Source organism: Bidens hawaiensis, unplaced genomic scaffold (genome assembly GCF_021521415.1).
Source record: "Bidens hawaiensis isolate Kalapana, Puna unplaced genomic scaffold, B.hawaiensis_p1.1 tig00010636_1, whole genome shotgun sequence".
NCBI classification, from domain to species: Eukaryota; Viridiplantae; Streptophyta; class Magnoliopsida; order Asterales; family Asteraceae; genus Bidens; species Bidens hawaiensis.
The window spans coordinates 520,166-533,559 of NW_027491815.1; the positions used below are offsets into that span (position 1 = coordinate 520,166).

At 32.1% G+C, this 13,394-nt stretch overlaps 3 protein-coding genes across 4 annotated transcripts in view; 1 reads left to right on the forward strand and 2 right to left on the reverse strand.

Moving 5' to 3' along the window:
• The window catches only part of LOC143535840 (uncharacterized), a 209,308-nt gene extending 208,266 nt beyond the window's left edge, over nucleotides 1–1,042 (reverse strand). For both annotated transcript variants that reach the window (XM_077029984.1, XM_077029983.1), the window contains exon 1: nucleotides 284–1,042. In XM_077029984.1, coding sequence (XP_076886099.1) covers nucleotides 284–626 — 343 coding nt within the window. In that variant the 5' untranslated portion in view covers nucleotides 627–1,042. The remainder of the gene's footprint in view (nucleotides 1–283) is intronic.
• Nucleotides 1–13,394, forward strand: part of LOC143535841 (CBS domain-containing protein CBSX3, mitochondrial-like) — a 259,822-nt gene that overhangs the window by 81,712 nt on the left and 164,716 nt on the right. The window lies entirely within an intron of this gene.
• On the reverse strand, nucleotides 8,137–10,610 carry LOC143535834 (large ribosomal subunit protein uL18-like). Its single transcript, XM_077029974.1, has 9 exons — nucleotides 10,523–10,610; nucleotides 9,692–9,761; nucleotides 9,517–9,608; nucleotides 9,309–9,435; nucleotides 9,135–9,214; nucleotides 8,925–9,041; nucleotides 8,679–8,813; nucleotides 8,413–8,582; nucleotides 8,137–8,330 (listed from the first exon to the last, which is right to left on the reverse strand). Exons 1-9 carry the CDS (start codon nucleotides 10,523–10,525, stop codon nucleotides 8,210–8,212), a joined length of 915 nt encoding a protein of 304 aa, XP_076886089.1. The 5' UTR covers nucleotides 10,526–10,610; the 3' UTR covers nucleotides 8,137–8,209.

Sequence of the window (13,394 nt, forward strand, 5' to 3'; positions counted from 1 at the left end):
GAATGATGTGATAACGTTTACTAGGTTTGTTTTAGCTGTAAAAAAGGGTAGAGCTGAGTGCCATTTAAGAGACATTTGCCTCTCAAAGACAGATAGAGTTTTGTTTTTCACTAGCATCTTATTTAGCGTCAGTAAGAACATTATTCATATCCTATCAAACAAGAAGTAATAAAACCAATGATCCGGGCTGAAATGCTGAATATCAATCATAGTTGGCAATGATCTAAAAACACCTAAGATTATAATATATAGCCAAATTAATGTGGAAATTTAACCAATTTACCTCTAAAAAAATCCTCTAGCATGTCGCACTTCTTAGCTAGAATAGATCCTGCTTTCTTTGGCTGTTTCTCAAAAATCATCGGCAAAATTTGAGCTGCAAGATCTTTCTTTTGTGAGCTGGTTTTCAGTAAAGTTGAAGACAACTCACGTTTTTGCCTGCGAGATAGAGAACTTATCCCTGAAACATCTTTGCAAAGCCAAAGGCGTGCCTCTGATCGACTTTGTGAATTAATCAATGAGCGGATCTTGGATTCTAGGTCATTCAAGAGAGATATCCTCTGTTCAACAGATTCATCACCTCCATCAAAGTTCCAGTTGGGTTCAGAAAGATACAAGTTAACCATTTCGTCACTTGTATGCCAAATTTTCCTGTAAATTGATAAAAGTAACACATGTTACATAACCAATTAAAAATGTAAGATACATCACAGCTTATAAGACAGAAGTATGACTCTAATTCATTAACAACTCCATAGAGATAAATTATAATGTGAGATTGAAAATTCTGTATGAACAAGCAACCGATTATAGAAAGATATTATGACAGCTTATAATTTGTTGTTAATGTCGATGAACTACAGAGCATAATAAAAAAGATAAGTGATAAAAAGTTAAGAGCATACTCATCATTTAATCAAGCCTTAGTTGAGATTTGCCACGTTTAAAGCAAGTTCATGACAATATGGTCGATTCGTTTAAGTGAGTTTCGGTTTAGGCATTTCATCAAACAATTGGTGTGCATAAAAAAAAACCTCAATATTAACAAATCACAACAAGTACATATTATCAAACATTAATCAAAAACAACAAGCTACATCTTAAAAATGCAACAAATAGCATAAGCTTGTAATTGGTTGTAGAGCATACGATAAAAAGGATAATCGAGTGGGAGACGAGCTTTAATTACTACGTATCTGATTAAACCCTAATTATACCTAATAGGCTAACAATAATAATAATAATAATACGATAGACTATAGATACAATTAACACGTAATTACACTTACAATTAATAATCTCAAAACACAAAATAAAATCAGTCAGTTAGAAGGAGATGGGGAGAGCGTTTAATCGCAACGATGAACAACTCTTCTTTCAGGTTTCTGAGTTTTGGGTTATTATTATTGTTATTATTATTATTATTATTATTATTATTACATATTTGACTCAATGTCGGTTACTATCCCTTTAATTTCATAAAGTTTCATCCTTCGATTTCGATTCTATAATATTTGACCACCTATGTTGCATACAAAAAAACAAGATATATTTTCTACTTCTTTTTGTTGTTGGTGAGATATGTTCACATAGATCACGAAGACCAGTCCAAGCAATCGCTTTACTTGCAATTGCATTTAATCTCGAAACGAGTGTTTGTTTTGTTATTCATCTTGACAAACATCGCATAATTGTGGCACACATTTGACCATATTTTTCATAACAAGCAACTATATATACTCAAATCCAATGTGCCTGAGTTTAGCATGTCACAACTGTGTCGTCTTGTTAAATATTAGTGAGTAAAGACATTGAGTGTGCCATATCTAGTGTTATCTTATAGACAGGGCCAACCCGTGGGCCAGTCAAATTAGACATTTGCTTTAAGCTTACAATTTTTAGGGCCTCCATCACAATATGGGTTGTGGATCTGAGTTTTTGAAATGGGTCTTTCGTATTTATAATAATACTTACTGATGGACCACAAATTAATAGGAAAGGCTCATGTCATGGATCCATATATCATCCTTAAAAATTAAACATGTTATTGTACATACCTTTACTATTATAGTTTTAGTTTTATGCATGTTAAAAAAACTTGATGATCATTATTATAGTTTTAGTTTTATGCATGTTAAAAAAACTTGATGATCATTATATAATATTCGCACAGTGACTGCAATATTTTCATTAGTTTTAATCAACTCTATAATTATAAAATGATTAATTTTATATAAAACAAGTTCATGAAAACCAAAAGTGAATATCAATATTTATTGACTAAAATGTTAAATAAAAATGAATACAGTTATAAGAATGCATATTTTAACATGTTAATTTTATTCTTCAATATTTTCAGATTATTTAAGAGTTGTTTATATATATGCAATACCTTGATTGATTATGAATGTTTAATTAAACACTTTATTTCAAATAAAGCTAGATGAGTAAATTTCATTTAAATAAATTTACACATAAAAAAATAAATAAATAAATTTTTTAACTTTGCCAACTATAAACTTGAATAAATGAGGAGGGTTTATACCAAATAGTTTTTGAAAAAAGCCTCAACATTTTAATTCGCTTTAGGCCTCTAAAAACATTGAGACGACCCTGCTTGTAGAGTTTACACAACTCTCAAATTATCCATGCGCTTACTACGAAATTCCCCAACTTTATGTGAATGGGGGATTGTCAAAAGTCGAAGAGGAAGACTAATCCTTGTTCTTCTATCACTCGCTCCGACACCAATTTGATGTCAAAATTGGATCGATTAGCACAATGGATGCAAACACAATTTATAAAAATACATTTTTTTTATGTGATAACGAATTTAATTTGGTGGCCGACGAAACAAACACGTACACAAGGCATTGGTTCTTTGTTTACTAATTACAATAATTACACAAACTTTCAACTAACTACATTTAAGACACTAACTATACTACCATAGTTTAACTAATTCTTACTAAACTTTAACAAAATAATGAGACCGGGGGGTTAACCAGCACACCAAGCTCTATGCCTCACGTGATAAAACCCTAGGTACGAGTATAATATACATAAAAACGTATTTAATATATAACCATAACCGATTTTAAGTAGAGAACTATAATGGCTCGATAGCTAGCCCTTTACGTAGTGGTGGAAGATAATAACATGCAAACATGTACTGAGAGACAGATAATAAATGTCAATTTATGTTGTATCATGAAATGGTTCTTGTTATTCAATACTTAAAAATCGATTATGTTAAACATCAATAAAAACATACACTAATACACATTCAACTTTATAAGAATAATACTGTGTAAGATTATAAGTAGTATATAACATATAATATTTTAAAATATTTGCATATGTAAACCTAATAAACAAGAAATTCAAGAAGCGTACATACAAAGCCAACAAACAAACATAAGTTTCTGAAAACAACAATATGCATGCATGCATAGGGATATATGATATCTCCTAAGCCAAGCCAAGAACAAGGATCAAGCCCAAAACGGTACAATGAAGAGAGGCCGTGTGTACACCGCCGTCGTTCCGCTGACCATCACCGCTTGCAAACCACGGGAAATACCAACCGCCGCCACCAGTGCCGCCTCCTCCACCTCCACCCGAACGAAAACCACCACCATTGTCGTCGTCTTCACCTCCACGAACGCTACCACCACCACGAACTCCTCCACCCGAACGAAAACCACCACCACCCGAACGAGAACTACCACCACCACTAAATCCTCCACCCGAACGAGAACTACCACCACCACCCTAAGTACTTTAAATTCAAATTAATTAAAACCTTTCAAAACTACTCTTATATATCCAATCTCTCAACACGCTTATTTCTATTTAAATTTTAATATTATTTTGTAATATAGTTACTATACTCTTATCTTTTATATTTTTTTATACAGATCGATGATTCCTAGATATGAGGAATAAAAAAAATGTCCTATCCATAGGTGTTTTAGGGGATCGATAATTGGGTTATAATGAATAGTTCTAAAACTAGGAAGTTGTAGGTAGGATATCAAAGACACCGACTAAACTCAAACTAGAGGCATTGGAACCGTCTTCTCAAACGCTACGATACTGAATTTTAAGTTTTTGATTTAATCGGTTTCCAGCTTGTAGATTTTAGAATTTTTGTTCAGAACATTGTGTTTTTTTGTTTATTTTCGCCGGTGTGTCGTTTTTCCTCGATATCGTGTTATATTAATCAGCATTGTATTATATTATGCTCGGCATTGTGTTATATTTTGTGATCCATTTTTTATTTGTATCCTCTCTAAGTTTAAGAAACTGTGTAGGATAACTTTACCCACAACTAAAAAATTGAGCAAGTGATACTAAAATTTGCAACCTAAAAAAACGATTGCAAATTTTACGACAGTTTTGCGACTAAAATGACAATGTCGTTAATTTACTGACCAAAATCAATACAGTTGATGCGGTAGCAAAACAGTCACAACTATAGCGACCAAACATGACTTGGTGATATGTGTGAGCAAAGACCGAATTAACTATACCGAAACCGAACTAACTGAAAAAAACAAACCGAAGCATTAACCGACGCTTTTTTTTTTTGAAAAAAAAATGAATTTTCAGTTCGGTTTTCCATATTTTAGAAAACCGAACTGAACCGATATGTGTTTTTACATAAGTATTTATGAAAGTGATTGTCATAAGTATTTATGAAATTAAAAAACGGAATTCACGTTTCCGAAAACAATATCTCAAATTTATAATTTTTTAGCAGAAAAAAAAACATGAATCGATCATAGTTTTATGTTTAAAAGTTTTTTTAAAAGGATTATGTTTAGAAATTAAATTAAAGATTCAAAATTAAATAATCACATTAATTAGAAACTTACAGCCCAACTACCACCGCATCATAATATTGTCCGCTTTGGTCGGGACGTACCACCATCACCTCACGGATTTGCTTTTGGTTGCCCAGGTGGTCACTCATCCTCATACTACTCTCACCTGAGCACGCTTAACTGTGGAATTCTCCTACGATCCACTACTGTTAAGCGCTCAAAACGCGTTATGATGGGAAATGTATCCGGCCACCTTCTTATGAAGAAGGTTTAGTTCTCATCCTCAACTGATATGGGATGTCACAATCCACCCCACTTGGAAGTCCAGCGTCCTCGCGGGACCTGGCAGTCTGGCATCACCGGTCCGGCCCCTGGCTCTGATATCAAACTAAATTAACAAGTCTTTTTGTTAAAAAAAATGATGAATTCTTTAACGAAAAGTAATATAAGATACACATGGGGCATAATCATATTTTAGATATTAAATTGTTGTAAATTGCCATTAATGTGTGCATAATATGTTGAAATATGTTGAAAATGTTGTAACTCATGAGTTAAATCATTTTCACCTGTGACCCATGGATAACATAGATTAAGAAGAAGATAAATTAAAAGATTAGAAGAGAATTTTATGCTAGGATTGAATGTGGTTAGGATAATTAAGCATCATTATTTTTGTTTATTAATATAGTAAGATAAAACAAGAGCATAAAATTACAATAAAAAGCACTCAATTTCTCTAGCATCCACCTACTACCACTCCAACCACACTTGAATACACTCATATAATATGAAGAACCCATTGTAAAAGCTCTAAGTTGTAACCCACTTCATGATTTGGATTCATAACGAAATCACTAATAAAATGAAGATACTGTCAAACAATTGATTCATAGAAAACGTAGATCATTAACATATTGCAAACCAAAGGGTATGATCGGATTTATTGAATTCGTAAATTGATAACACAATGAAGAATCTATTAGTGACCTGGTCACAATAATGTCACATTCTAGACAGTAAGATATTTATAAGAAACAGAATTAAAAAAAACTTACATATGAAAAAGATATAATCTAAAAATGAAAGAAAAACTAAGACTTCAATCAAGGAAATTTAACATGGCGGTATCCAAACATGTAAGGTCCAGTGTCAAAGAGGTCGAGAGTTTGAGTCTCGTCATGCATATTGGTGTATAATAAGAGTAGGTTAAATAGATATTTAAAAAAGTTAAGTGCTATTTTAGTATCTTTGGTTCGTTCAACTACGCAACTTTAGTACCTTTTTTTGAATTTTTCGCAACTGGCTACTCCATGTTTCAAAAACTTGTCATTTTAGTACTTTTTCGTAACCCCGTTTAATTTGTCCGTTAAATCAAGAGCATAATAGTAACTTCAGTAATTTTATTTATTTTCTTTTTTCTTTTAAGCGTCTCCCCTTCCCCTTTAATATCATTCAAATAATTTTAGAAAATATAAAACCTTCGAACAACCTCCAAAACATCGCATTTTTAGCCTTCAATATTTCATTTCATCCTCCAACGCTTATACAGTTCAAGATTCTTCTCACATTGTGATTCCATCATCTCTCACAAGCTTCGCCTTTAAGAAAAAAATATTAATAATAATAACACCAGCCGGAGCAGTAAGGAGTCTTTATCTCAAGAAAGCCCACAAGATTTGGATTTAGACATCGGACCCACTTTCAATTTCGCCTTAACATCCCAAGAATCAAACTCAATTAAAAACCCATACACTTTCGATTCATTCGATTCCGACCCGTATAGTTTCGATTCTGACCTGGAATCTCGCAAATTACCCGTTTCACCACCGAGATCGAAGAAACTTAAGCGGCTGAGAAATAATGATATTAGGGTTTGAAGGATATTAAAGGGGAAGGGAAGAAGCTTAAAAGAAAAAAGAAAATAAATAAAATAACTAAAGTTACCATTATGTCCTTGATTTAACGGACAAATTAAACGGGGTTACGAAAAAGTACTAAAATTGCCAGTTTTTGAAACATGGAGTATCCAGTTGCGAAAAAATCAAAAAAAGTACTAAAGTTGCGTATTTGATCAAACAACAGGTACTAAAATAACACTTAACTCTATTTAAAAACATGTTTATGCAAACACCATTCTGACATTAATTGTACTAGTTTGGGTGATACCTTCACATTAGGGGTGACAATCTTAACCCATACCCTTTCAAATGGGTCAAATTAAGTAGTTTTAAAAATTAAATGAGTTGGTTTGGGTAAAGGGTTTAAGTAAATGAGTCAAAATAAGTAATTTGTAATTTCGTCCTTATATTTTTGGGTCAAAATGGGTCGACAAATTCAAAGAAATTGGTCGATGTGGGTTAGTGTCCTAAGAAAATGTGACAGGTTTCAGATCGGAACGGGTTTCAGTTTGGAATGGGTTCAGTTCAAGTTTCAAGCCAACACGAATTTTCACCCGTGACGAGTTGGGTTTTGGTTTCTTTTGTTTGTTTTTGTCAATTCTGGACTCGTTTTTGTCCGTTTTTTCAGTTTCGTTTTTGTTCGGTTTGAATTCTTTTAGTTTCGTTTTGATTGATTTTTTCGATTTCGATTGTTGTGGTCCAGTTTTGGCTGTTTGTTTCATATTCGTAGCTTGTTTCAGTTTCGGTTCGATTCTCGGTTTTTTTTATGGAACGGGGACAACGTAGGAAACATTTTAATATTTTTTTTGTTTATGATTTATATTTTTGAGTTATAATTTTTTATTATTATTTTTGAAAGTTTTTTTGATGGTTTTGATTTTAATAGAAAACCTCTTAAAAAATTAAAAAAATATAATAAAAAAAACATAACTTAAAATATAAATAAAAAAAATCTGAAATGTTTCCACCATTATTTTCGTTAAAAAAAACTCAAAACTCGGTCCAACTCTAACCTATTTTGACCCAAACCAAAACAACATTTTTTTTAAATGACCTGTTCTAACCCAAACTCGTTTTAAACCATGACTCATTTCAACCCAACCCAACCCATTTGCCACCTCCACTTCACACACATAATGCGCAACTCACCCTCTATCTTGATTGATCAGCTTACGCAGCCGGATGTCTCACTCACCACTCACATCAGATCGGCTTAGACAACCTCACTAACCCACTTTTTTCACTAACACTGCTCCTTTTAGTTACTTAAAAACAATATTAACTGAGAAAGACTAAAACAGCAAATAAAATAGCATGGCCACAAAACCATTGGTTTTAACCAATAATCAAACAAGTTCAACATAACAGTATAATTAAAAACATTCCTCATGATTCTAAACAAAACAAAACAAAACAAAACAAACTTTAGTCCAACAAAAACCTAAACACCATATCAAAAAAACCAACCAAGTTTTATCTTCACTCGTCATCCTCATCCGAATCATCATCATCATTTGCTCCAGCAGCAGCATTCAAAGCATTTAACCTCTCAATAAGCTTTTGCTTCCTCTCATCATAAGTCAACTTCTTCAAGTTGTACCTGAAACAACATAAAACAAAACCATTGAAAAAATTTACAAAAAAAATGCAAAAGTATAGTTGCAATATGCCAATAGCGATACCGCTTGTGTTCTTTAGGCTGTGGTTTCCCAGACTTCTTGGGGGTCGGGTCAGCCCGAATAGCAGCATGAACCTTCTTGTAAAGCTCTTCAAGGTTGTCAGGTTCAACACCCTCCTTAAGGTATTGCGAGAAATGAGTTTGGTATTTCTCAGGCTCGTCTTCCTGTAGAGTCTGTAAAACAAATGAAACAACATTACTTAACTAGAAAAAAGAATCAAATAATAACAAATTACTAAACATTAATAGTAAAAAATGTTTATAACTCACGTTCATGTAAGTAGCAACGTGCCCACCATAAATGTACTTTCGGTGAACATCAACATCAAGGCTCTTTCCGTCTTTGTTAAAACCAGCAAATCTCTTTTCACTGTGTGGGATATCAAGTCCACCATCCAAAGCACCCTGATATTATTTGACACAAAATCAATTATTTAACATAATATATAACAAAAATAAATCCAGTTGGCATAATAGACGATAAACGTTAATAGTGATATAAAACTAATTCATTACCTTAAGAGCACCAAAAACTCGGTTTCCGGTAGTTGTTCGGACAAGACCAACATCAAGTAGAGCACGGAATGGCCTCCGGCTTTCAGCAGGTTCAACCGAATAATCTTCACCAGTTGCCTGCAAAAACATAATAATTTGATAAACAATTTATTACACATATAAATGAAACCAATACAAAGATTAATTTAATGTTTAAAACTTATAAATTACCTCAACATTGCCTTGATACTCCTCATCCATTTCAAGCTTCTTCAAGACTCGGCGAGCCAAAAGAAGCCCGGTGCAATAAGCTGGTAGTACAAAAAAAAAGTAAAGTAAGCTTTAAATTTTAACATGTGATATATAAAGTGACACTATTAGAAAAAAAATAAATTAAAAACCAACCCGCAGCATAGTTTGTGAGCCCAACTTTGAGACCATAACTAGGGAGTTCATGAGCATACGCTGATGCAAGAACAATGTCACCAGCAATGGTTGCAGAGATGACTTGTGCGGTTATATCCTTGTTGGACTAAAATAATCATTGAAGGTCAAACCATGAACATATAATAACATAAAAAAGAAAATAATAATAATAGAACTTAGGACTTACAATACGAACAACATATCGATACTTTGGGGTGTTGTACTTGTTTTTGTCTTGGTTAATCAATCGGACTCTAGCACGATAGTCAGTCTTACCCTCTGAAACAATGAAACAAACCAAAATTAAAAAGATATAACAAATATAATGTAAAAATAATGAGGTGTACTTTACAAATTTTTACCTCTCCTCCTCTTGAACTTGACTTGAAACCTCTTGAAGTAAGATCTTGACTTCTGGGCTTTGACAAAAGCCTTTAAAAATGAAAACAAAAGTTAGAAGCAAATTACTAGACATCAAAGTTTTATACAATGATAAACATAGTGTAACAAATGTAAAGAGCTGCAAAAATATAAAAGCACATAAATTTCACAAAACTGATTTAATTAAATAGTGATTAGATACAAATGCTTTTGTTTAAAGCTTTAATTTTGTTGAATATTATTATTTTATTATCTAAAAGCTTAATAAAATGATTAAAAACACATCAGAAATTCAGTTTAGTTCATACACAAATGTAATAAATTTGATAACTTGAAGCTCAAAACAAAACATATAGCACAAATAACGTACAGAAATTTAATAAAAGTAGTAATTAGCAGCAAAAAAATATGTTTAAAAACTACTATGTTGAATATCATTATTTCAGCTTCAGCAAACATAATAAAACGACTTAAAAATTTAAAGAAAAAAACACATAAATTTACAGAAAGCCAGTTTAATTCATACACAGATATAACAAATCACTTCTACCTAAAATGAGCAATTAATAATTACAAAAACATATCATACAATATCGATTCATAACAAAACACACAAAACCCAAAATAATCTCAACCTAGTTTCTAAAAACCCTAACAGCCTGCAAATATCTAATCTAATTTCAATTCAAGCATTCAAACATTTCAAAGCAATAATAATAACCCAATTAAACAAATAAAGCATACACCCTGAAATCAAACAACAGATTTGACGATATAAACACAGAAAGAAAGAATGTTGAAAGCATTATTACCATTGTAATGTCAATAAGCTGCGGTGGCTGAGTATGAGGTTACGGAGGTAGTGAAGAACGAATGTGTTGATATAATATAAACCCTAGGGTCTGAATGGGTGTTAATGGGTTTTCTTTTGGGCTTTGGGTATTGTTGTTGATGGGCCGTATGTGTTTAGGCTTAATGAGTGATTGTATTGGTTTTAAGTTAAAACTTTTAAACAACTAGTAGGTATATTATTTGTGTTGTGTTGCAAAAAGTTGTTATTAATCGGTGACTAGTGGGTAGTTAGTGACTTTCTGGTTAATTTGTTTGTTAATCGGTGGCATTAATTGGTAGTTGGTCAAATTTGGTCAAACTCGGTTGAATCAGTAAAAAATTGGCCCAACTTCAGTAAAAAGTAAAAAGTCAGACATTTTTTTTATTTTTATTTACTTTTTTGTTAAATTTCTTTATTTTTTCTAGAATGACAATCTTACCTTGGTTTCTCATTGATTTGTTATGATTACTTTTAATTTATTATGTGTTATTTAAGTCAACATTTATTAATCGAGATTAATGGAATTGAAAATTTTTATATGTAATTTTTCAAAATTATATATACTCCATATCATATGTTGATATGAAATGTCAAATGTGAAAGAACAGGTCATGAGTAACATGGTTTCTACACTCGAGACGGTCCTATGAAGAGTTTTGGCATTTAATTAACTTGTCATGGTATCGAGACCAAATCTAATGTTTAAAATCTATCGTAATGATAACCAACCTGCATATAAAACTCGAAATCATGACCATGAAATAAGTTTAACACATATAAAACACGGACAACCAAAGTGTTGGGATCATGTTAGTTACACATTAACAATGCAGCAAGCAATTAAATTGCATAAAAGAACACACCAAATTAGTATCATTATCGGTATAAGTAAACCATGATAATATAGCAACGTATTTTCTACAACGTAGATAATGTTTAATTAAATATATGAGTGTGGATGAGTCTTTTGTGTTCATAAGTTGGCCATGTTATATACAACAAAAAGTAATCAAGAACGTCATATGAAGTGTGTAGAGTCTAGACGTTCTTGTGTAATCCTTGTTGATTGACTTACAAAAAGAAAAAAAAAACAAACAAAAATACTCTTGTGCATTGGAGATTCTCGGTTCAACAAGTGTAGCGGTTCTATCGATTTACCTCTCACCTTATAGACTTGGGGTGTTTTGACATTAGGAAAAATAAGGGTTTCCAAAACTAAACATTTAGGACAATATTATTGTGGTTTGGGAGCAAAAACTTGGTTAGCGAATATGACTAAGTGGTTGTTTGTTTATATCTGAATGAAACCATTCAGATGTAAACATCTGATTCATTCAGACTGTTTGGTTTCAAACATAAAAACATCTGAATGATTAAAATTATGTCTCAATCATTCAGACTTGTTGTTGCTGAATGGGACAGATGCCCTTTTAGACCTAACTCATTCTGATCTGAATGAATCAAACAACCCTAATTCGTATGTGTGACACCCATATTTTTATATATGACACTTTTTTAACCCACACAAATTTATACATAGTAACAGGCCGGTTTCAACAAAAATTAGCTTGATGTAACCATTCTTGGGACCTCTTTTTCTTGGTTTTACATGAGAATTTAAGTTAAAAATCTTATTAGTAAGCCAAGTGAAATTACACATTATTGTATAAGATACTTAACCATATACAACCAAAAAAAAAAACGAAAATTTGACACTGACATACAAGTACGCTGCGTGGCATACACATATGCTGCTAAGATAATTCATAACTAGCCTCAGGGGCGGCCTTGGGCGGGCACGTAATTTTAGGGGAGACAAAACTTTTATATATGTTTATATATTTTTCAGTAAAGAATCACGAGTCAGTCGACAACGTCAACCGATTGATTTGATCATTAATTTTGGTGTTTTAAACATGCCGGAAAATACACTCACCGGAAAATCTTCGCCGGAAATCAAGTGACATTAATGAGAAGAACCGGAGAAGATGACTTAAGTTTCAATGAATGGCAGAAATAGCCCCTACACTTTATTCATAATTAAACTTATTATTTACACATCCCCCTTTTAGTTTTGCTAATAACTTTATTTAAACAACATACCAAATCCTTTAAACAAGTTTAACAAAATAAGTTTATATTAAAATAACTATATTAATTCTAAAAGTATCTAATTTTAGGGTTTCAAAAATTGGGGTATTAAATTAATATTATATATTTTCTTTGTTTATTGTTATAACATTAAACGACGTTTATAAAAATTATCTTGTATATTTCGTTATTCATTAAGGCTTACGGGTCTTTTTATTTAAGTTTGGCCTCGTGACTAGCCTTATGTCCTACGTAAGATAGAGAAGCTTTGCGTATGCAACCTAAGCTTGGTGTAAGCATAGGCTAGGTCGGTTACAACACTTTTCAAGTATATCTCATCTTCAAGCGTCAACTCGTTACAGTAATATCTATCCCTTTCAATTATAACTTACTTTCACAAACGTTGCATGTTTATACTACCACACCAATGTAATTACTCCATAAGCAAACACGTTGAAGGCTAATTGACTATACACAACTTTGTGATTCAACAACGAAAAAACTTGATCATATACAACTATTTCAATCTGTCTCATAGACTTCTATATATTTCACACAACAAGCACCATTCTTTATGCAAAGTAGCATTAATCATACACACATTTACATTCACAAACATTGCTAATTACTTCTCACACTTTAAACACATACTAGCTTTCAAGTTCACGATTATGTAAATCACCTTCGCCCTTAGAATCTTAAATATTTTAAGTTTCCTTCTCCATCCTTTTGACTTTACGAAGTTAACCATGTTTCATGTT